We start from the raw sequence: 26,236 nt of genomic DNA, 5'->3' as shown, positions 1-26,236 counted from the left end.
CGTGAGGGCGATTATCGTGATGTACGGCCCTGCGATCGCGTTTCGGCGTAGTATCGTTTCCACGGTAACGAATGCGTACGTCACACACGGAGATTAGCGGAGTTCATTGAAGGCTTCGATATGACAGCTAGAGATTATCGCACCATTTAAGTCAACGCGGAATGTTGTAGAAACTTTAGACGGGTGTATCGCTAACAAAACAAGCGTTCCCCGCCTCACCGCACGCGTTTAATCACCAAATTCCAATTGTGAGTATTGTCATTCACAGACATATTGTGTTTCCGATCGCTCTTTCGCTCTCGAGAATTGTACGAAGCGTCAAAAATAGGCCGCCTAGAATATAACCTATTTGAGACACGAGTCAAAAGATTTTCGATTTTCTTTAAGAAAAAGCTAAATCGGAAGCGTGAAAATCTTATAGCTTAATCTATAGCTCTTTGATAAACGTTCACCCAAATTTCGAACATATATCACAATTTATCTTTAATTATTAATGTATTGATTTTCTCGAAATTAATAATCGTTTTTAATTTAAATATTTTATTAAAAATTTATATAATTTTAAAGCAGAATTTCTTTATTTGATATCTTAATTAAAAGTAGTGTATGAATAAATCGTTAATGTTGACAATAAAATTTTTGATAAACTTTTGAAAAAAGTTATGTAAAAATTTGTTAAAAAGAAAAACGCAAACGAGATATTATGCGAGCGATCTAATAATGAAAAATAAGTATAGCATATGACATTGATTTCAGTAATGGAGGAGAATGGAGGTAAGAGAATGAGGGGCAGAACTCGTGGCCGCGGTCGTGGACGTGCACGAGGTCGGGCTAGAGGAAAGTCTAAGAAGCAGGTTAAGGTATAAATAAACATCTTAACTTATATTCTCACTCAAATTGTAATCTGATATGTAATATTTATGCATTGAGATTGCTTCTAGGTTATTGAAAGCGATGATGAAGATACACCTCAGCAAACAGATGATACTCCTACCGAGACGGCTGGCAGTGAGCAAGAGGAACATGAACCTCCTGCGACTCAGCAACCTTCTCTCGAGCAGCAGTTCGATCTGGAAGCCGACATATCGCAACTGGAAGCACCGACTTTCACGACCATCAACCGAGGTCCACCAGAACCGATGCTGCGTTTGAGATGGGACCATCGAGTGAATCTTATAGGAGAGAAAGTACTGAATCCTATGATACACTGCTGTGACAAGTGTCTGAAGCCAATCCTCATATATGGTCGTATGGTATGTTTTATAACGTATGTTGAAGAGAATCATGTTTTAAATTAGCTTTTAATTATTGCTCTTAATACATACTTTTAAATCATATTACTTGATTTATATCATTTGAGCCTTGTTTATATCAATTTTCTTATTTTTATATGTTTTCAGATACCTTGTAAACATGTATTTTGTTTATCATGTGCTAAAAGGGAAGACAAAGTTTGTCCTCGTTGTATGGAGAAAGTATCCAGAGTGGAACAAACTGGTCTAGGCACTGTATTCATGTGTACACATGGTGGGACAAGATATGGTAATGCAGGATGTAGGAGAACATATCTCAGCCAACGAGATCTACAAGTAAATAAATATCATTAATAACATTATCATGTATTATATGGAAAGTTTTCGTATAATTTAAAATAAAAATTATTTAATATGTATAATTTAATAATATAATTTAATTTATGTTATAATTTTTGTTTTGTAATCGATGATTAACATTATTTATTATATTATTATACATAGGCTCACATTAATCATCGGCACATATCGGCGCCATCCCAACCAGTTCAAGGGATACAAGTCGATCCTCCGCAATACGTGCATTCCAAGTCGGAAATAGAATCGCAATTGACGAAAGTATCCTCTGTGCCGATGCAAAATACGCGACTCAAATCCGTGCAATCTCACATGGTTCAACCGATCATGGGTAATGATCCTCGCGTCAACTCGTTGGTGAGTCAACAACCAACGTTGGAGCAACATCGGCAACAGCACAGACAGCAACAGCAGCAACAGCAGGCAATAATGTCGATGCAAAGCTACGCGCAGAACAGCGCGCCGCCTCCTCCACCCCCAAATAACGCCCCGATGCGAACTAATCTAATTACCGTGCCGATTCAGGATACGGCATCTTTAGCCACGCATGATCTTCACGGACAACAAAGTCATCATTATTATCCGCCACCGCCACCGCCGCCGCCACCACCGCCGCAAGTGAATTATGGCTACAATGTGCCGCCGCCGGTGTCGCAAACGCAACAGTACTATCCGCAACCGCAGCATCCGACTCAGGTGTCTTATGTGCCACCACCGCCACCGCCGCAACAGCAACAATATGTGTCATCGGCGGCAACCTCCATAAGACCATCGCCCACTGGTTATATACAGGAACCTCAATACGGTCCGCCTCCGTCTCAGCAACAACCGCCACCTCCACCGCAGCCACAATGGTCGCAACATCAACAGCAATTTTATAGATAAAGGAGAAAAAGGCTTTCATATGGAATGTTATACAGTGTTGAAATGATGATGACGTGTGAGTATTAAATTATAAAAATGACAGATACTATATATCTATATACATATATATTGTACAGGATGGATGCGATATCAATAAGAACTTTCTAAGTGTTCTTTGCGAGATTTTCTACTTTTAAAGATTTTTAAGATAATATACAATTAGTTTAAAGAAATAGAATACTTTCATATGACACAAGCTTTATAATAAGTTATTTTAATTCCGCAATAAAATTGATTTATTTTCTATTATGACTCCTTTAATTTCTCAACATTTGACTAATAAAATTAGCATTGGTTATTATGCTTTATCATATTACTGGTACTCTACTATGCAAAAAATGCAATTAATATATTCATCATTTTAAGAATATTATTGAAATGTTTTTATGATATAATTATTGAAATGTTTTTATGATATAATTATTGAAATGTTTTTATGATATAATTGTACTAATGCAAAACGTTAATAGTGAAATTATTATATATTTTTTGATAAGAGCTATGCAAATCTTTTTGAAATGTTTTTAGAACACTCAAGAATTCAGAATATATTTATAGATTATTCAGACTTTTCCAAATCTTTCTATAAAATTTTCTTTTCAATCATATCAGTTGTAATATATATTATGTGGTAATGAAATTAAAGATATTTCGTCGGTAGAATTTAATATTGTACAGATTGTAATGGTTGTAACTTATGTACAAAACTACTGATATACATACAACATGTACATGTAATAATAATAATTATTACATTATATTCTTAAAACATGCCTCATGTCAATTCAACAAGAATTCGTCAGTCATTCAATTAATTTTGACCTTCCATTTTCTAGCATACTCACAATAATAAATATTAATTGACTAAATACTTGTAATAAAAGTACTTAAAAGATTTGCCGAGGATGCTGCATATGAATAGAAGATCAAAATTGTTCAGAATACATTCATACGTAGAGAATTTTATCACGCTATACATAAAAATAGTTCTTAATTTCATTTCATATGTATATATCGCTACATATATAATCACTGCCCCTTTTTAATATCTTGTTCCCTTTACGTTTACATCAATCTTTATTATATTTACAAATTCGACTGTGAAATTGTGGTTTTTATATACAACATCTCTTATTATTCGTTATAATTATTACTATTTAAACTATTTTTCCCACACACACTTCCACTTACGGAGTATTTGATAATAATCACTCCATCCGTGGTAATGTGCAGATAGAGCGGGTTAAATTTAGTAAGAAAGTCCACTACCGTTTTGCAATCTTTACAATAATTAATAAGAAATTAATTGAAAAAGATTTACCAATTCGTGCGAATATTAGCGCGCGGAATGGAGCTATCCTTTCTCGCGCGGCAAGAAAGGATGGCCCCCCATTAATATGTGGTTAATAGAGTAAAAGAATCCGTTATATAATCGTTGTCATTTGTAGGGCGCTCCTGCAAAAACTTCGTCACGCATTTAACAATTGCATACTTTTTTTGGATTGTCTCTTCGCGTGGTGCGCTTATATTCACGCGAATTGGTCGATCTTTTTAAATTACTTTCTCATTAATTATTGCGAAGATCGCTAAACGGTAGAAAACTTTTTCTACTCGGTTTAACCTGCTCTACTTGCATATTATGGAGGGGCGATTATTATCAGACACCCTGTATATATCACGTATATATATATATATATATATATAATATATATATACGTGAATGTATCTATGAATGAATGAAAAATGTGTTATGCATTTTATATAATATTAAATACATTTTTATAGAAAATAAGCAACCTTAAATAAAATGTGAAGTTATGTTATTAAAATTGAAATTTCATGCTACATAATTTCATCTAGAAACTTTAATAAAAAAGGCTTTAAATTATAAAGAATAAATGTTAAAAAATGAATATAAGTTATAGTAGATTATAATACTTTAGAAGTATTATTATTTTTATTGAAAAGAAAATATATATTAAAAAAGAAATATATATTAAAAATTGAAATGTAAGTGTAGAATGTTTCATATTATAACAAAATTAGTCAATTTTAACATACATATATCTGCAAGTTAACAGGGAAATATTCTATTGCATTTTTGATGATACAAAATTTACCATAAAGTAAGATATTAAATCTATGTCCACTTTTCTTTTTAATTTCATACATGATTATGTTGCTGTATGCATTGCATTGAAAGCATTTTTATATTGTATGATATTATTAAATCGTTATCGAAGTTTTTGATGGAACAGTGCACTCTAATTGTATGGCACTATAAATCTATGAAATCGCCTTTTTACAGTAATATTAAAATTCTTGTATCATTCATTGATTTTTCTATATTTTTCAGTAACAAAGAACACTATTTTACTTCTTGGAAAATAGTATCGTATAATGCAAAGATTGATTTTACATTTTCCACTTTTAAAAATCTTCTAAAGATTATATTCTTTTAAATGCCGGCATTAATATGGCATGATAATCAATAAAGAGTATTATATAAAATTTGTGATAAATCGTTGTGATAAAGACAATGATAAAGACAATAATATAAAGATATTTTAATTACTAATACAGAACAAAATAAATACGGAAATAAAATTTATTGCATGAAACAAAAGTTAGGATTTTTATTAGATAATTTAATTTTCATTTTTTTTAAATAGTAATAAATTAACTTCTAATTTTTGTTTTTAATAATTATTCTTTTATAAGAAATATTATTTAATAGAAAGTATTATTTAATATAATTATTTCTTTCTGATTTAAAATCTTTTTTCTATTAAAAGGTTTGATGAAAGATTAAAATTACCTACTTTTGTATTAGAATAATAGTTACTAGTAAATGTAATAACATTGGAATTTTTCTATATAATATTCTACCAAAATGGATATAAGAAAATAGATATAATTAATAATTTAATAACATTTATGAGAAAATAATTTAACAATTGAGTGAAATCTAAATTATAGCGATAATATATGTTCTATTCATAGATACATAGTTAAAAAAATACATTTTAAACTCATTATTGAGTATAGCCATATTATGAACCCGCCTTATAATTGTGTGTACTCTTTAGAAGTTTTTCAATGCAATTTATAAACCTATTGAAATTTAGTCAGTCTCATATAATCACGTACTAGTAGTAGGATGATTGTGTATATTGACACTGACTTGTGGAATAAGTGGTGATGCAAGTGGTTTGGGTGTAGTGGATTCAGGTATTGGTATGGAAACTGCAGGAGGGACAGGAGAATGTTTTTTAGCTCTGTCTGGTTGCCAAGGTTTTGCATGATCTTTGTTTAATCTCTCACTCAGTGCTTTCAATGCTATTTGCCTGTAAAGTAGACATTGAGATTGGAAAGATCAAGATATCAATAATTCGCAAAATTATGCTTCAAAAACTGACTTTAAATATTTTAAATATTGAAAATTGAATTCCTATATTCATATGTATTTTATTTTATAGATACTCACCTGCGTCGTTCGCTATCATGTGGATCAATACCAGGAAGATTAATAATCAAGCCAGGCGGCGTGTTGGACATGTCAAATCTTCTAACTACTTTTCGACAAAGTCCAATTCGTACAAAAAATCCATGTATAGTATTACTTACTACTGCTATTGGCGGTTGCAAGACATTTGGAAAAAAGCTGTAAGAAAAGCTCAAGATGAAGCAATCGAACCGTTAGTATTTCACAAATGGAGTAAAATTATAAAATTTTTACCTTGCAAATGTAAAATTATCCGCCATATCTCCTCGAGTACCATTATTATGTTTTTGATAAAATCTTAGATATACCCAAGATATCAATAGTCCACTAAGAAACATAGTGGGATGAGTACCTTCTAATAACCCTATAAGCCATAATATCAATCCCACAATCCATACCATTAAGGGTATATTTCTATTTGTGATCTTTCCAATGGGTGTTTTGATTAAGATATGATCTGGCATTATTTGCTTCACTGCTACTGCAACTCCTATAAAATAAAATTATCATATTATTAAGAGAAAATCTCTATAGGAAATATATATATTTTTTTGGTTTGGAAAAAGTACAAACATTTTATAATTACAAATAATATCAAGAATATTTCAAAACCATTTTTATTAACGCTTTTGATTGATGAATTAACTTTAGTCTATAATTTTATTCATTGTCAGTGATATACGTAGAATAAGAAATATAGTCAAACCAAGATTTGTACTAGCCAGTAGCAACATTACACCAATTATATGAAGAAAAAAAAGATACCTGCAATGTAGCCAGTCAATCCGTGTATGTGTATGTTAAAGAGCAGATCCGGATTGTTGGTGCACATATAGAGGAATAGGTAGAAGAGTGCCGAGAGCACGGCGACGCCGAAGTTGACGATGGCGAAGAAAGTCATCATCTCGAAAGCACCCCATAGAGGCTCGATCAATTTGCCGCAGAGGCCGACGGTGACGATGTCCGCGCATACTTCCCAAAAGTGTATCTCCAAGAAGCAGAAGGTGAAAGCCGTCCAGAACCAGAAGACCGGTGGCAGGAGGTAACCTGGAGTTACGCTCAGGATGCGCACCGCCTCCTCGGAAAAGGATAGGCAATAGGAGAACAACACCACTACGCAGATGAACTTGACGCTGGTGCTCGTGTTGCCTAATAGAGCTGCCGCCTGTTGCCTCAAGTAAGGGATATTCCTACCCAGGCCCTTTATCGCCGCCATCGCCGCGAGCAAACCTAACCTCTACTTCGCGCGCCCCGAAGAGTGACAAGTGCTACCGTCTGACGTTGATCGTGAAAGTTGATGGGTTGCGTCCCAAGATATAATTCTCATCGGAGAAAAATTTCCGATTGACCAATCAAAGCAAATACATTTTTTTTCCAGATTGATCAATCAAACGCTACTCCATCCGACGAGTTGATTTTCGAACGCAACCATATAATGTCCATTGGAAATGTTCGATACGTAATATCAATCATCGGTTTCTATTGGTTGCTATTCAGAATCGAGACGCTTCAGTTTAAAAATTCAAAAACGCGGGCATTGCGCGTCAGCGCATCGTCATTCTTATTTTGTTTGCATCTTCGCTTGATCGTTGACGTTGAATTACGCTAAATTGGGGATCTTTGTGGAATCGCGCGAGATGTCGAGTAAATGCAGACGTTATCTCGTAAGTTTTTCCACATGATTGTATTGCACATCATTTTGATTCAAATAACGATCAATAAAGTGTAATATGAAGTCATTAAATCGTAAATTCCGAATACAAATAGTGGCAGTTTACGCTCGAGTAACTTAACCCAGTTAATTTTTTTTATAGACGTTATATAAAGAAATACATTATTCATGGTAGAGGTATTTGGATCACGATTGATTTTCGGAAATATTTAATATACATTCTGCTTTTTGTTAGTAAAAATTCCTTCGCACGATTATTCATTTTTCTGATTTATTTTTATACTTGATAATGGAAAATTATAAATATGGTTATTTATTTTCTTTTCATGTTCATAAGTTTTATGTATAGTTTAAGATATCTTTAGATAATTTCATATAATAGAAAAATTTTCATAAATTTGACTCTTTAATATTTTCACAATTATATAATTTTTTCAAAATTGTTTAATGTGTACTAGTAAAAATTAATAATAATTTACTCATTATCCCTCGATTTGAGAATATTACTATTTATAGATAAATATTGTTACTAGAAAGTTTTAGTGTGACGCTTTGTCGCGGTGAGGCGCCACGCTAGTTATTTTGCAAGAATTGTTTTGCACATTACGTTTCCCGCCACATTCCCGCGACATTATTCGCAAATTCGTCGATATTTTCGAAAGTTACCGTTATCTTTCTCTCTCGCCGTTTCCAGTGATAAATTTGATTCACGAATCATTATCGGTTTGTGATATCGAAGGCGACGCGATATTTGGAGGAAATAAGTTATTTCAAAAGCTGTTGCAATAGTATTATAGTAGGCTTCGCGCATCAACGAACAACAGATAGAAGGCATATACTATGTAATAAATATTAATTTGACAAGTATTTGTCATAATTGATTTTGTACAAAATCAATTCATTAAAAATTACGATGTATTCTGTGGACATTAATCTTTTTTTGATCGGTGGCCGAGTTATTGTTCGTTTTCGAATTCAAAATCAGAGTTGACGGTTGTACCGAAAAGTTTAAATTCTACGTTTTATAGAAGACTTGAATTCACTTATCGAGTGTGTTTCTTAAACTAAGTAGTAAAAGCTGAATTTAGCATAAATTAGTTCGCATATGTAGATGAAATTCTAGAAAATAGTAGCAGAGAAATTGTAATGAGAACGTATAAATATAGACAATGGGACGATTGCCTATAATGTTACTTTCAAGTTAAAGCTTCAAAATATAAAAAAAAAATTTTATCTTAATTTTAAGATCTCAATCTAAAAGATGTAATGATTATTCGAATTAAGAATAATTCTTCTATTTGAATTAAGAAAGTCAATAAAATAACGTTTTTTAGGTAAAGTAATTAATGCTAATTAAACTATAATAAAGTGTTCTCTTTTTATGACATAGGCTGTACTATAACCGTCGATTATCTACGAGGCAAGAACTTTGTCGAACTTGAATTCTATCGCCTGCGAAATCATACACAGCTTTCGAAAGTAATAACGGAACTTGTCTGTTACCTCCGGAGCAAGAGAATCGATAGAAAGTGCATGAAGAAAATTTGGAACGAACTCATCAATTAAAAGATCTCTACGAGAACAGCAGCGACGGGATCAAATGCAGAATGCCACACGACTAACTGGGATTTCAAGAAAGGGATGAGCAACCTTCGAAACGAATTGAGGTAAATAAAAAAATAATAATACAAAAATATATTTTTTGTATTGCTTATTTAACCACGGGCTATATATGGATGTATATACTGAGACCGAATTAGATTTAATAGAAATATTTATAATGATTGAAACTTGAGATTGCAAGTTGTGGGACATCCTGTAATATGTATGATAAAACCAAATTTGTCTAATAGAAAGAAATTTTACATTTGAATAACTTGCGTTCAATATGATATAGTATTATAAAGAAAGAAAAGAAATAGGATACGCGTATTACATGAATACTTTTATTAATAAATTTTTTGTGCGTTCGTTTGATATATTGCTGCGTTTATGTCGTGTTGCGAAATACTTTTAATCAATCACTCCCGATTGTCATTCTGTATGTAGTATATATATATATATATATATATATACTACATACAGAGTGACAATCAGGTTATTAATATATATATATATATATATATATATATATATATATATATATATATACTACATACAGAGTGACAATCGGGATTATTAGTTTTATATATATATATATATATATATATATATATATATATATTTATATATAACTGCTTGTATCACAATTGTGATGGGCGTCCAAATGAGATAGAATTGAGAATTATGAGCGCAGATATTTCTAATACTACGGACGAGAGTCGGACAAAAATTGTATCCACTTGCGAGTCTTCTTCCTCCTGTCGCGAGTCTGGGACGGTCGCTGACATTCTTGATATCGCGTCATCGCCGAGACGGAAGTGCTCGTGCCCATCGCGGCCGTTGACGGCGATTCGTTGCGCGCCTTTTCGCAGACGAGTGTCCTTCAGCGACACTACCGCTTTTATCGGAACCGCTGCCGATCATCATTGTCGCCGTGCTCCAATCATGCAAGATGACGATCCAGCGAGTTCATGTCACGATAATGGCAGAGAATCCGAGAGTAACTCGAGAGAACAAGAAAATTTTGATTATGACATATGGCAGGCGGACGATTCATCGACCGGCAGAAGTGATGACGGATACTCGGAAAGTACGCCGAGGATCGATAATTACGCGGAAAGTCGTTGCGTATCGGGTTGTACTTTCGACAATGACAAGAGCCAGCGTTCACAATCGGAAGATATCGACAGCCAAATGATCGGCGATGGATGCAGACGAGGGGAATGGTGCAAGAGCGATGTCTGTTCGACGGTTCGCGTGACTGAAAATAAGAAACAAAAAATGAGAAAAGTCGAAGATACCGTATCAAATGAGGACCTATCAAATCATATACACAAAGATATAGATTCGATTGTTGACAATGAGCATCGCATGCGAGGAGGTTGCGGTGAATGTTGCTGCGGAGCACGTGAGAAGTGGTAAAATATTTTCGCGCATGAATAGACAGAATTTACCGGAAAATCCAGCTTTATTATTTTTCATCTTTTTTGCAATCTTTTCTTGCGGGAATAATACCACCTATTAAAGAAGTTTTATAATAAATCATTTGGAAAAAGTCGTATCATGAATTTGCTTTAAAAATATTTAAACAAAGCAAATATTGCAAATGTTACTATAAATCTTTTAAGCGTGTGCAAATATTTATTGACACGATATTAGCATCCGGAAGAATTACGGTTGTTGTTGTGGAGGATTCGTGCCGGAGTCAAATGAATCATGCGCGTCCAACGCCAAAGCAGGATGCACCGTGTCGTCGCGTTGTTGCTGTCGTCCTCAAGTCTGCAAGAAAGTGGTCAAATGCGAAACGCCTCCATGCACGACAGATATCCGAAGTTGTAGCGGCAGTAGATGTTGCGGCAGTGGGTCTTGTTGCGAGAAACCCGGTCAGATCTGTATACCGTCACCGAGAATCTGTAGTTCGCCAGCATATTCTTTGCGTGGAAGATCGCCCTGCGCACCGCGTTGTCCTTCACAGTCACCGTGTCCTAGCAGAGGTTGTTGCAGTGGAGCCTTTGAATGTGCAAGGTGCAATCTCGCTTCTAGATTCTCTGTACAGGATGTCCCATGATATATTTTCAAGCTTCTGTTTGACTTTTAAAGACGTTCTTAACATATTGATATTTTTATTTTTCAATTAAAATTATAATTTGTTGAATGTAATAATTAAGAAAAAATAAATTTAAAAAACGCGAAGAACACTCTCGTTAATTTAGTTTACATTAAGGCTCCGGAGCCTCCGTGTGACAGGAGTTTGGCATCTCTATGTGTAAGAATAATTTCGATCTATGTGCACGCAGCTCAAGCAGTCCAAGATGCCGGTCCATTGTTGATAACGGATGCTGCACTAGCGATGGAGCAAAGTGCGGTACCGATGGAGCCTGCTGCCGGCTGAGATTGCAATGCGAATGCCTCGGTGGGGGCCTCGACTGTCGACGATGCGGAAGAAAAGTTTACCAAGCTGAGATGCAGGTAAGTGCAATATTATTAAGAATACATTGAAATTTTTATCGCGTAACGAAAAAGTTCGATAAAAGAATATAAAATTTGAATAATATCGATAGCCAATGACACAAATAGGAATATAAAAGAAACGTTTTACGTCGCATGATATAATAAATTAAGATAAAAAAAAACGCAGCAAAAAATATTGAGAGGAATATTATAAATTGTTACGTGTAAAATTTATTACTTTCCAAGATTGTTTCCGGAGTACCGTACCATAACATTTGCTTCAGTTGCTTTTGTTGCCGAAAGCCATTGGAATCGCTGACTTATCAAGAGAACTGCGGCGAGATTTATTGCAAACGTTAGTATTATTAAATTATGAAAGACAGACATTTTAGAAATTTTTCACGAGATAAATCCTTTTTTATGCTTTTTCTAATATTTTTAAAATGCTATATAAATACACTCTCTTATACACTTAATATCCTTTAAATGGATAATATTAGACTAAGTTTGATTTCGGTTAATATTATCGGTATTAATTGACTTTCTCCGATAAATTGCACAGAATGTTACGTTCGTAATTTCGGACCGCAAGGATATGGTTATGGCGCGGGAGCCGGCGTACTACAGACTCCTTTGTGAACTCGTCGACTATCTAATATCGGTATATTCATACGAAAATATTCAAGTATAGTTATAAAAATTTTTTCTCACGCTCCTCTGTTTCTGAACGACAGTCATATACTGTCATACAAGAGCATAGTATTAGACGTTTTTGTGATATTATAACGTTTTGTATATTTTGTATACATGATATTTGGTGAACGTTTTTATCGAATAAATCTTATGGCAAATACTCGATATTGTTTATGATATTTAATCTAGTTTATTCGATAATAAGTCGTGAAAGGCAAATGAAACGCGAACATGCAAAAGCCGAGTTGCGAATTAAGAGAAAAACGGGGGAGTAGAAAAAAATTCGCGAAGTATGAGGAGGAATAAAATAGCCGCTTTGTACGAGAAGAGAGAAAAGTGATATATTCGGTTTTTATCGAGTCTCTTTGTCAGCTAACATTCGCAAAATAACGCTTCAAGGACCGATCGTAGAATAAACTGGATAAAATAGAGCGGAGGGTTACGTAGGAATTCACAAGGCGAGAAAAGTGGAAACAGGAAAAGATTCGCGATGTAGGGGAAAGATTGAACGCGAATACGGGTGCCGCTATATTTTAGGAGAGGAAGAGGACGGAGGGAAGCGCGCATACACACACGGAGATACGTTCGCGGGTTTGCAAAACAGAGAACGAGAGGCGAAAGACGAAGAGAGGGAGGACGAGGAAAGAGAGTGAGTGGTTGGTTTATTGAGTCTCTCTCTCCGGCGCGGTGGATTTGCGCCGAGGAAGGCGCAGGCGGAGGGGCGTTTATATAGCTTTCAGGCGCAGAAGCTTAATCTAATTTCAAATATAAATCTATTCTCCGTTCTCTCTCCTTCTTTCTCATACTCCGTTTTGCATTCTCTTTTTCTCTTCTCTCGCTCTTTTCCTTCCATCTGCCGTTGCTGGCGTCCTTCCTTCCTATCCGTGTAGCGGCGCGCTTACATTATACCCGTCCGGCTACGAATAATGTTTTTCGCTTTTCCCATTAACGTTACGAGACACGACGACTTAGCGCACTATTCAACTGACGAACGCACCGGCTTTGTCGTTTTACGTTTTTCACATAAGTACAATTATGGGCACAGCAACACGTTAAATCTAAGAGAAAAGTCGTATAAGGATATTTTCTTTTTTTATGCGGCTTACAAACAGATAATGCTTTTGTGTGTAACAAGTGTTTTCTAGAATTAGAATTTATAGAACTAGCAAATGTAGGCCTTTAAAAGTTTATGAAAAACGCATTCGACGCATTACTCAATTTGTCTGAAATTTTCGAATCTTTTCAAGACAAGTCGCAGATTTATTTATAAATTTCCAGGCCGAATAAAATCTTAATAAATTGTTTTCAAATGTAGTATATAAGTAATCTAGATTCCTTTTGTGCGTCTCGCTCTGTCTACGATTTATTCAATAAGACTTAATATTATAAAAGATCCGTTTGTTCGAGCGATTTTGATCAAATCCTGCCGATCTTGTTTACGTAGAGAGACGCATCGCGAGAGTTTTCGACGATTACGCGCGACCACGGAATATTTACAGTACAGCTTGGAACAATTCGCGATTTTTTTTTACCCCGCTCGTCGTCCGGGACTCTATGCCAATTTACCAATGTAAACCGGCGTATTTAAATTGGCCTCGGGCCGGAGGACTCGGGAATTTAAAAAACGCTAGCTGCAATTTTTTTCCGCTACCACGGCGGCGACGGTGGTGGCGGTGGCGTTGGCGAAGCACCGGTGCATCGAAATCGGCAAAATATCTCTTTCCATTTGACGGCCACTGATTCGGCCCGGGTCTTTTGTGCCGCTGCGTGGCGCGCTTATTTCGAACCGGTATGAAAATCAATTATTTCGTTAATTCGTGCGTTACATTGGCTGTCACGGGGCCATCACTGTGAGCGACAGCGGCCCAAGGCGCTATTTTTCAATTCCCGATGTCGCCCTCGCCTTTCGCGAGCCACGTATTTCCGTTTCGCTCTGTCGTCCCCGGCGGCCTTATACCTATTTCTCTCTCAATTCCTCAATGCTGGGTCCAGCATTCCGGAAGCTCGCTAAGACTCAAATTGCCGTTTAATTCGCCGTAGATAGACTGATTGAGAGGAGATTGTTACTGAGAAATTTAAAATTGTTCTTACAAAATTCGAGATTATGGGAACTTTAAGATTGGGTTATATGTGAATCCGCGTATTTTAAAACGAGATAAATCATTCGTGGTGATTGTATAATTCAGTAAAATCAAATATATACCTCATTAATTTTGTTTGCAAGAATATTAATACTATTGAAATATTACGTGAAGAAATAATTGATAAATGCGCTCCGATAAATTGATGTTGACTTTTGGCAAAACAATCCTCAATTGACCGCGCCATTCTGTATTTTCAAAAAAAAAAAATTGAATGATATTTTCACAATAATTGATTGTGTGCAATATCTGTCAGGATTTTTTACAAATGAGGAAAGAGAATAACTTTTTAGTTTTTACCTCTTTTACAGAAAAATTATGCGAAATGCTGCAAAATTGGGCTTGAAATTATTCAAATTAATGCAACATCCTTAAAATGAAAACAATATATGATGTAAAATACAATGAGTTTATGCTCTCCTGCAATAATTAAGTTTTTTCAGAGTCGTTTTTTTTTTTACGCGAGAAAAACAGTTTGTTATATTTTTAACGTACATAATGTGCTTGTTCGTAACATTTGTAAAAGTTCTTTTAATTCGGTTGTTCCATATGCAAAAGTTACTTTAATTTATTGCAATGCGTCTGACTGGTCCTAATTAACGTACAGCGCGAATAAAACACGCTACGGTTGATGCGTGATATGAGTTCCAGTCTCTACATCGTCGTTCCGCGAATGAGTGTATAATTAATTACCAGCATTTGGACATGCGCGTAACAGCAATGAAATCGCGACGGCAACGATTTGCGAGAGAATGAGAGAGAGAGAGAGAGAGAGAGAGAGAGAGAGAGAGAGAGAGAAATCGACTATATGTATACCTATCTACGTATATAACTAATATCATCTCATTTGTCAAAAGTACGATACGTCGTCTTTCGACGTCTCTACAATCGAAAGTACCTTTTAGGGGAGGACAAATGCCGGACCCCAAAACGGGGCCCCCAAACACTGTCACAACATACGATGTGTTAAAAGCAGCGCGGTATTAATAGCGTGTTATGAATTAGCCATTTTTGTGCGAAGCGGTACAAGTAGGTCACCAAATTCCCATGATACGTTTTCAATTGGCAGGCAAGCGAGCATATTTCGGGCTTTTATAAAAATCAATGATTTAAATAAATGCACGCACACACGAGAAAGAATAGAAATAAGTAAAGAATATTTTAGTCAATCATCTGTATCTATGTCAACACACACATACACAATTTCACTAAATAAAAGTAACAACTTTTGTTTATATATTTTTAATTAATAATAATAAAGTAAAATCAAATAATATCGAGATGAAATCACATTATTTGTTTATTATCATTTGTTTAGTTGAATAAATAAATTTTTAATAAGCGTCTCTCTCTCTCTCTCTCTCTCTCTCTTTCTCTCTCTTTCTCTCTCGCGATAAAAGATATATGCTGTGAGTAAATTCAATAAAAAGATAAAGAAAGATTATGCGGTTCAGAATAAATTAGATACATATCATTTAGTATTGAAACGCTCACGCAGTGAATAAAAATAAAGGCTGTGTGAAATGGCAGATGCAGTTTGCGGTTAGAGAAGTGAATGACTTTAAGCAGATCTCGCGGGATGAAATGTAGGGAGTGGAGGAGGGGTGACCATAATTTTACCTCGTGTGTCTAATTGCCTGACGCGTGGATACTACCGTAAAGAATCTCACACGTGCATTTGGAATGTATTGAAGTCTATTTACTACAGTGCTGAAGGGGTAAAGGATCATTTTCTAAATGACGCTTGTCGAATCGAGCAATATTTAAATCGAATTAATAACGCGAACTTAGAGGGAGACTCGCGTTTTATTTCTCTTTGTTATTCATTTATTTAATTCGTATGCAAGAAAACTGAGTAACGAGGAATGTATTATTGTATTCGTCTAATTTTCATAAGCAAACATATTATTTTATTTATATTATCTATTTTATTAAATAATAAGTTATATGGGAAGTGCAATAATTTTTTAAATCTTTTGAAAAATGAATGAAATATAATTTTAAATATGCAATGTTTTTTAGCATTAAATTTAATGAAGCGAAATCAGTTATTTAAAAATCAGTTATTTAAAACTAGACAAAAAAATCGGTATGAGATTATTACGTCATGCGCCTGACGATTAAAACAAGTATAAAATAAATTGTGTACACAAATTTTTGAATATGAATAACATTCTGATTCATTTTAAATCCAGAAGCGATGGGTTAGAGGGAAAAAAAATTTCTCGATGGCCGAAATCGGTTGATTCCTCAAATAAGAGCCATTTCGACCTCCTCGTCCGTGAAGCGATTGACGAGAGAGAGAGAGAGAGAGAGAGAGAGAGAGAGAGCACAACACGATATAATAACAAAAACATTAATAATAATACGTCGAAGAGCGGGACCGAGTCCCGATGTGTGTAGTGCGCGCGCGCGTGTTTAATTTGCATGGTATAAATCGTGTTTCCGGTCGAGCACGCAACGCAAACACGCGTTACATTTGCGCTCTCGGTCGGTTTCCCTTTTCGAAACGACGAGAGAAAGAGCGTCGTTCTCTCGCGTATTGTGACCCCGCTAATTTATGATTCGATAAATAAATCAGCGCCATTCCGCCTCTCCTTTCTCCCATAGCCCCTCTCCTGCTCCTCCCTCCGTTGTTGTTATTGTTACTCGCTCGCGCACACTTGTAAGATGATCTCGGGGATTACGCCCAGTTAACCATCACACGGTTACTATCGTCGGACCACCGTAAAAAGGGTAGATCGGCCCTATCCTCTCTCTTTTCTTCGGCGACTGAAATCTCTTCTGCGTTCGTTCAGCGTACCAGACAGACGCCGATACGTTACGTTTCATGATCCGCACGAGTATCATGAATATTCATAGCGCGCTATTGCACGCGCCGCTAAATCTCGATATGTGCAAATTGTAACGTAACAAATCAGTTGATTCTCAAATCATAAGCGCGTCTCTATAACGATACATGAAGGTATCATCCAAATCTCGTTGTTCGGCGTCATTAACGCAGGTGACACTTCCAGCAATTAATTTTGCTCCTTTTCCAGATCGCCGCAGAGGATCGTCTCTCTGAAAATTTTTAACTTGAATCCAATTTATTCGACAATACCATTCGTTTGTCATTTTATCATAATCTTTTTTTCTCTCTCTAGAAAAAAAAACCAGGATATAATATTCTTTTTTTTTTTTTGCGAACATGAGTTAAATTTTGGATTCTTGAAAACTTAGCAGGCTATGAATGTGGCGATGTCTTTTACAGATGCTTCTTAAGCAGACAGATTTTTAAGCGTACATTCGTTTGTCATTTTTCAATCGTGTTCCTTTAAAGCCGAAATACTAAATATACGATTACATCGCGGTCCGCAATTTACGAGCGGACCCGAGCGACGGTGTTATGGCTTCGGGTGCGGAGTCAGACCCATTTCCCTTCGCGTTTTTATTATTTTCTGATAGGATGTTTACGAGGACGGATGAATGGAAGCGTATTTTATGGGACAAGTATGGGTTTTAGATTAGGTATAGAGCTGACACTTTTGCGAAATATATATACACACAGTATGTATACACACACACATATACACATATACTCTTTTTATGATCTGGCAAACTTCTAACACGTATCATCTACTTGTTCGTGACTTACGTTCTAACCGTTCGATAAACTCGCGTCGACCTGAGGTATCAAAATGATTGCTATATTTCATTTTTTTTTCAGTCACGAAAAATACAATTCATCTAATTTCGATTCTGTATATTAAAAAGTAAATATATAAAGAAGAATTAGACATAAATTAAAATAGTTTTGTTTTGAAAATATTGTACGGAGTAAAATTCGTATTTTCTATATCTAGATATTTTAATATTTTCTGATTCTAATATTTTTTACTTATTTTTTTTGCAATTTCACTATCGAATTATCTTTCGAAACAATTACTGTTATATTTAGATATAAAAATATGTATTCTTATGTTGATTTGATTTGATTTCTAATAATTATGTATTTCCAATATAATGCGCGATTTGCCGTAATACTTGAATAATTAACACAAATTTAACCGTGAATATGTATAACAATAATACGAAATTATTATCCAACTGGTTGGTAAACGTCCGGTAAACTGGTAACGGGTATACATCGGGAGTCGTTGCGAAAAAAGGGGTTGCGCGAAGGTTACAGACAGAGAGAGAGAGAGAGAGAGAGAGAGAGAGAGAGAGAGAGAATGAAAGAGAGAAGTAAAATAAAATCAGAACGGTGTCATATGCGCCTGCTTGCATGATAAATGTAGCGATTTAAAATCGAAATTTCTCTTTTCGTGTGCACGACGAGCCCCGACGTTTGACTAATGGTCCCGCATTAACTATTGGAGCATTAATAGAACGGCGCGCGCGGAAATTTTGAAAAATACATTTGCCCCGACAAGAGAGAGATTAATATTTTGCAGAGCTTTATCTGCTTCGCTGCGCTGTACATCGCGCGTATTTACGGCCCACGTGGACGGGCCCGTGTCATCTCCCGCTAATGATAATGACGGTCTGCCGTCCGACGTTTTTATTTACACCTTACTTATACCCTTCCGGAAATTCTTTACTTAATAACTGGAAAATATCGTCTTTAGAGATAAATATATTAATTTCATGTAAGATACTTTTCTTGGAAAAGTTTTATAAATTCCAATTATTTTATAAGAGAGATTAAAATAAAAAAATTTCAAATATATCAATTATCATGATTTATCGCGGCTATCTATTTATTTATTGTCAAAAAGTCTATTTGGCAAATAATATAAGCAAAAGAGTAAAAACGAGGAAGTAATGGTTACTGTAAAAATACTTCAGCGTGTTGGTAGTTCACGTTCGAAGGGCAACCCTTTCTCAGGTACCTACTCGACAAAAGTGGTGGAAAGTATCGGGCGAGACGACAAGGCCACCCGTACGAAACAAGAGCGAGTTGACACTTAGGGCACCTAGTCGGGCCAACCTATTGTCAGGGAACGAGGCGAGGCGGGTTTCGGGTACGGAATGGACTGTGCTTTACCGAGCGTAAAATATCCCTATTCTTTAAGCCATAATAGTTGCCGTATATTCTCCCTCTCTCTCTCTCTCTCTTCCCCTCTGTCTCTCTATTTTTCTTGAAGCATCACTCCTTCGCGTTTGTACAAAGCGTCGTGAAACCATGAAATGCGAGCCGCCCTGATTAAAGAGAACGGACGAAGAAATCGCGCTCGAGCGATTCGAGAGAAGAAGTTGTTGTACTCAACAAATATATTAAAAAAGCGATATTAAATATATAAACCAGATTGTTTTTATCAATTTTATTTTATCAAGATTCAAAGAGTGTGAAAATAGAATTCCTCATAATCTTACAAGTCACTCCAAATATATCTGTACGAAAATTTTCGCGAGATCTCGAAACGGAAAATCGCGTCGCTCTGATCTCTCGGATCATCGGATATTAAAATGAAAGTGAAACAGAAACTTCCGTCGTTCGTAGGGGCGACAAGCGGAGCGGCAGGTTCGGTCGATGCAGAAAGAGGGCGAGGGGATAAAAGGAGGACAGAAACAGTGGGGAAGGGGAGGAGGGAGAAAATGAAGAGAGGCAGATGGACGCGGAGATGCGCGAGAGATGGAGATTCCCCGTGACAGAGAGAATGATAATAATCCGCCGAGCGCGTTTTCTTTCATTTCGCTTTATTATCATATTATTAAAAAAATCCCCGTGAAATGTTATTAAAATCGTTTAAACGTCGCGTGCCGCTCGTCGCGGCGCGGCCAGCAGGCCCCCATTGTCCTTTAATTTAATAATATTAAGCGCGAACTTTCGGGGTTTAAAACCCCCGACACGAGACGTGGGATGAGAGATCTCAGCGTCATCTCCCCCTCGCTGTATTATCCAAATCGGATTCGTATATGGTGCTCCTCTCCGCACCGTGACCATTTAGGGAGATATTCCTCCTCTTTATCGTTTGTCGCGTTGCCAGCCAGTCGAGCAATTTTTTTTTTTTTTTTCGTCAATTATTCCGAGATTAAATCGCAAGTTTTAGTAAGAGAAATTGTGAAAAGCGTTGTGAAATCAAAATCAGAATGTTTTAACGTATATGATATGCGTATAAATGTATGGAGAGAACAAGTTACTCTCGAAATTGGATACCCGCAGCACGTTCGTAATAGATAGTTACCGCAATTATAGCAGGAATGTGGCACTTGGATTTTCGAAAGTTAGTTCACAGAAATTTATCTTGTCGCGTGTTTAATTTATGGCTCTGGCAAGCTAGATATCGGCTAATTTCATTTAATTTTCTATGCGCTCTGTATATTTTACTTTTAATTTATTCAAAAGTCATACGTATTTTATAAATGCGCAGCTTATCGCAATATAAAATAGAAATATTTTTATAGGAATGGACTATATTCTTAATATCGTCTCTCTCTCCGTAAATAACTGACTGAACGCATCACCTTGTAGCGTTTGCCGTTTCTCCAATGGTTACGAAATTTTCGTTGCCAGCTGCCGAGCTAAAATCTTTTATACATGGATCGATCGATCGACGTCTGGGAAGAATTCGAGCGTATAATAACGCGTAACTAGAACGCCGGCAGCGCGAAGTAGAACGAATCAACGTCATTAGCGTCAATCTACTATTAGATGTATCCGGATGCGCAACCGCTTGTCGGTGCATTTGTCGGCGATCTAATGACACGTAGATTCCATCGTTTCCTGGCTCATACTCACACACATATCACGCTCGCGTTTTGCATATATGTAATATGCTTCTATTAAAGCGATATTTTCCGGCAAATCTTAAATATAAAGTTCATGTTGTGGCGAACTTTCCATAGTTAATTTTCACTCGCTTATATGTATACATACACATGTTATTATTATTATTATTATTATCATTATTGAATTATTTATATTATTATTATTATCAAATTAATTCATATTAAATTTATTTTCAAGAGATTTTTTTCGTTTTATAAATATTTGTTAAAGCAAAAAATTAATTTTTTATTTTTTAAAATCTTTTAAAAATTGAAAAGTTATTTAAAAAATTGATATTATTTAAAATTTAAAAAAGAACATATAAGATAATTAATGTCCAAAACTTAAGTATTGTGACATAAATAGGAAAGTCATTTCACTAAATTATCGATTCTCCTGAAATACTATTTGATATGCAAAAATTATACAAAACATTCGTATACGAAAAATATAAACGTCTTGTATGCGGAAAATTTGTTTCGAAAGTTTCAAAAAACGTATGCTGTTCGAAATATATAGACGTATTCTTTTTGTGTGGTATAATTTAACTAAATAGAGCTGGGACAATATCGCAAAGTGATTTTGGCAGAATGGACTGACGTAACGAGACGAAAGTAGATGACAGATCGTTTCTCTGTCCCGCGAATAGGCGTGCGATGATTGATTATCGGAGGAGCGACCTACGCGTCGTCGTTTGATTCGTGCCTATAGATACGTCGCGCCTTTATGTCAACTCGCTATGGATACAGCTACGAATTGTCGTTGCCGCAGGGTTAGCAATTCTTTTTGTGAAACGAATCATCGCGTAATTTTTTATTGCTCGAACCATTTTAACTGAGTAGTAAAGGCATGAACAAGAGACTTCCCCCCTTCTCCCCCTCAAAATACTTGGTGTTCAAAATTTTTACTTGGACCGTTGTATACATTTGAATTTATTTGTTATTATAAAAAATAGCGACCTGTTATTTATTTATGCTTTGTTTTATAAACGGTGTATTCATCTTATTAATACAGGTATGATTTTTAAATATAGCAATTTTATATATAGTAAATAGTAATTTTATATATAATATAAATATTTATATATAGTAAATTTTATATATAGTAATTAAAATGTTCTGTTATTGAGTTCGTTTCTTGATCATTATTTTCATTTGCAATGTAAACGCGACAACGTGTTTTATTAACACGCATGTGAATATGAAGAGAACAAAAATTCTATTTTGATAATATTTGCGAAATTCTCTAAAATTTCAAATGACAAATACTTGTGTGCGGATTATTAGATTGAAAAATGGGCTCCACATGTTCTTTATAAATATATATTCTTCAAAACGCGAAGGAGAAATTTTTTATATTCTTTATATTTCCGAAGCGCGAGAAACTTTTAATATATTTTTCGCTTAAGACAATCAAAGCTGCAGCTTCTCTTGCAAAGCAAATGACGCTCGAGTGAACGGTGACGACCAAAATTGTATGGGAAGTGACGGAATAACAAACGATCGAGGAAAAATCGGCGAGTCACATCCGCAGGATTCACGATCACAGCTGATCCTCCGCTGTATCGTGCGACGCGATCGAATCAATCGAAGGGAAGGTCTCGACGTGCGTGTAAGGGGTGCATGCCGCCCTTCGTCCGATAAAGGGACGCGATTTTACGCCTCTCTATCTAGCATTCGCGCTGTCTATTCCTCTCGCCCTGTGAAAGCCGACAATTAGTCGCCTGCTTATGCCCGTGATTAATGGACATCTACGAGTGCGGTGACGGTAGACGTATGTGTGTGCGTGCGTGCGTGCGTTTGTATGCGCGTATATATATTTATTGTTCCAATAGCACGAAGAGAGAGACGAGGTGAGAGAGTTAGTTTGCGAGTGGCGGTGATATTCCATTAGTGGCCATTATATTCATCACGTGACAATGCGTGAAGTTCTTATGACGTTGCACGCGCGGACGCAAACAGTCGTGTAATAGTACGGTATCGTGGCGTGATTCTCCTCGAAAGTTCGCGATGGCATTATTTTCGCTCAATAATGTGAAAAATAAAAAGTATATTAGGATAGGAATAATATGATAATATAGGATTGAGAAATAAAAAAATAGACTATAATTAATAAAACGCAGAATGTATTAAATAAGAAGGCAGTGTATATATATATATATATATATATATATATATATATATATATATAGATTCAACATATACAGATAATTTTTTTTCGTTCTGCCGATATATATATTCATGTTCCAAAATCAATAAAATTTCCCTACATTCTTTGAGTCGCATGAAACGACGTGCAAACTCCGGTACAAGGGTTCAGAGTCGTAGAAAGTGCAAATATTTTCATCTGCATATACGCAAATATAATCGCGCCTTCGGTAGGGTATCCGTCACAAAAGGGCACATCACGAGAGCTGACACTACCGCGTCTCTAAGTAAACACGTATAGTCGCGGCGTTGCTTTTTTTTTCCGCAACACGCGGTTGTACGACGCGGTTATACACATGTATGCAAAAGACAATATTTTGAATGTATAATGAACGTGTGGCTGCATGCGCTCCGGGCGTACCGAACAGAAAGTCCAAGGTTTAGTTTGTCAATTTTCCGCAGAAGTCTATTTCCATATTTTGCATTCGCACGCACAACAGCCCATTTACAACAACAGTTTTTGTCAACGTACGCGCACACACATACACACACACACACACGCGCGCGCGCGCGCGGCGGTACGTCTATGCGCGTAGCTTTGGGCGAATACGACAGGCTATATTGTAAACACGTGTACGTGAGTGGACTATATTATTTTTCGTGTTCGACGTCGAGGCAAGAGGACTGATTTCCTCTTAGCGACGAAAATAAATGTGTAGCGGAAAAAGAGGAGAGAAAAACATATTTCGAAATTAATGAACGAAATTAATAGGAGCTGTCATAGGTGCACGTTGCGTTACGTTGCATTAATTAAAATGCGATACACAGGTATCGCGTACACATTTGTATAATACATATATACATATATGTATATATATATATATATATATATATATATATATATATATAGATATAATATATGTTTGGCTTGCATAATTATAATCATACCGCAAGGAAGGAAGGATACATAACTTGCATGATAAATTAATCTATGCGCGTAAATTAATTATTCTATTATATAATGCGCGATACGCATATGTGTAATATTATTGTAAATATATATACAGTTGTATATTACTTACAAGAAATGCTCAATATTTTTATTGGACATGATTATAGCCAATATAAAAAAAATTTAAAATAAAATTTTTTTATACTTTAAATCAGATTAAAGAACACGGTAATAAATAATGTAGATAGTTTCAAGTATTTTATTCTTATTCTTCAAACTTTTATAATTAATCTTAGATTACAAAACTTTAAAATAAAATTTTTAGAGACGGTTTCTTGAGCCGGAATTTTGTGAAATATGTATCGCGATCGAACATAGATCACACATTTAGGTCAACAACTCTGTGACAGCTACTTAAAGCCTGCGGTTTCCCAAAGGACTATTTGGTCAGATTAGCCCGCGTAAGTGTGCTCTAATCCTGTTAAAATGTTTGCCAAGCAAGGGCGAAGCTGGATGCGCGCGCGGGGCCGAATTGTGCTCCTCTTGTGTCCGGATATACACGATATTCGTTTATATTTGCACAGCTTGGTCAAACATTGGAGTGTGCCTTTTAGTAACCCCCCGACGCCTCCGGCAAAAACGCGGGTACGCCGTTATGGGTATTATATTCGACGGTAAAGATTTAAGATGGCTAAATTTGTTCCGCGCCCATCTAAAATATATATCGCGACGCAAAAGGCACGCAATACAACCGATAAGATATTGAAATGTAATGTTTGTAGTTATATTGAAATATATTACGCGTGTGTGAGCGTCAACATAATTGATCAAACGCAGAAGCAATATTTAATTGGACAATAATGATGTGAGCGATAATGTAAGAGCAACGCAAATTAGCAACGCTGCGGTTGCGGTTCGCGCCAGCCATATATGTCAAATTACGGCGTATCGAGCATAAACGAAATCGTTAAACTAACAGTGCCGCTAAAAATAATGACGTTTAATAGAATATTGCAAATTCAATACAAATATATTATAATTACATAACGGAAATCCGCACGCTTTTCAAAAATCATCAATAAATTTATGAGACTCACAAACGAAACATCTCAAAATTAGTTATGTATATTTTAAATTTTAAATGAAAATCAAAATATATATATATATATATATATATATATATATATATAAATTAAAACAAAATTAAATATACAATAAAAAAATGAAATAATTAAGACTAAATTATATAATTTATTTTTAATTATTAAAATAAGTAAAATGTAAACTAAAATTTGTAAAAGGAAGCCTATAAAAGCGATTTTTAAAGTGAATGAATGCATGAATGCATAAGATTGTATCCATTTGTATAAACGATTCGACGAATCCCCTATAAAAAAAGCTCGTAAGATGCATTACGCATCTCTTTTACACATGTATCAGTCACATTATCGCGATTTACGCATTAATTCGATGTTAGAGAAGGAAGCTGAATGACAGTTTCGCGATGGCAAAGCGGCAAGCGAATTATGTGACATACATAATGACGGGGCAATGCGTCATAATAAAATCCTCGATCTCGTGTCAGGAGTGCGCGCTATTGGAATCGGCATAATGGCCGATTGCCGGCCATTATGCCGATTCCATTATGCCGATATTATTGCCGGTCACCCCGGAGGAGAAGAGAGTGACTGATGACGCGCGCTGGTCCTTTGCAACAATGCCTTACCAGCCGTGCAATAGTTTGCCATTGAAAAATCCACGAGAAAAAAAAAAGGAAAGAAAAAG

The 26,236-nt window shown here is 35.6% G+C and overlaps 3 protein-coding genes across 4 annotated transcripts in view; 2 read left to right on the top strand and 1 right to left on the bottom strand.

The window, feature by feature from the left end:
* Positions 1–60: 60 nt before the first annotated feature.
* LOC126851139 (E3 ubiquitin-protein ligase Hakai) lies at positions 61–6,144 on the top strand. 2 transcript variants are annotated; one of them, XR_007687645.1, is made up of 6 exons: positions 61–248; positions 757–860; positions 942–1,253; positions 1,401–1,589; positions 1,758–2,550; positions 6,014–6,144. XR_007687645.1 is itself a non-coding variant. In XM_050594793.1 (5 exons), exons 2-5 carry the CDS (start codon positions 759–761, stop codon positions 2,493–2,495), a joined length of 1,341 nt encoding a protein of 446 aa, XP_050450750.1. In that variant the 5' UTR covers positions 61–248; positions 757–758; the 3' UTR covers positions 2,496–4,490. The 2 variants fall into 2 exon arrangements, 1 of the variants encoding a protein (XP_050450750.1); XM_050594793.1 differs by lacking the exon at positions 6,014–6,144 and having other exon boundaries at positions 1,758–4,490.
* LOC126851149 (transmembrane protein 115) lies at positions 5,327–7,457 on the bottom strand. The gene is made up of 4 exons (XM_050594813.1): positions 6,805–7,457; positions 6,274–6,529; positions 6,022–6,198; positions 5,327–5,881 (listed from the first exon to the last, which is right to left on the bottom strand). Exons 1-4 carry the CDS (start codon positions 7,253–7,255, stop codon positions 5,677–5,679), a joined length of 1,089 nt encoding a protein of 362 aa, XP_050450770.1. The 5' UTR covers positions 7,256–7,457; the 3' UTR covers positions 5,327–5,676.
* A 156-nt stretch (positions 7,458–7,613) lies between these two features.
* The window catches only part of LOC126851132 (uncharacterized), a 65,776-nt gene continuing 47,153 nt past the window's right edge, over positions 7,614–26,236 (top strand). The window contains exons 1-3 of the transcript XR_007687644.1: positions 7,614–7,703; positions 9,102–9,378; positions 11,611–11,782. The gene's annotated coding sequence lies outside the window, so the exon portion shown is untranslated. The remainder of the gene's footprint in view (positions 7,704–9,101; positions 9,379–11,610; positions 11,783–26,236) is intronic.

Source organism: Cataglyphis hispanica, chromosome 7, assembly GCF_021464435.1.
Source record: "Cataglyphis hispanica isolate Lineage 1 chromosome 7, ULB_Chis1_1.0, whole genome shotgun sequence".
NCBI classification, from domain to species: domain Eukaryota; kingdom Metazoa; phylum Arthropoda; class Insecta; order Hymenoptera; family Formicidae; genus Cataglyphis; species Cataglyphis hispanica.
This window is presented reverse-complemented; position numbering and strand designations above follow the sequence as displayed.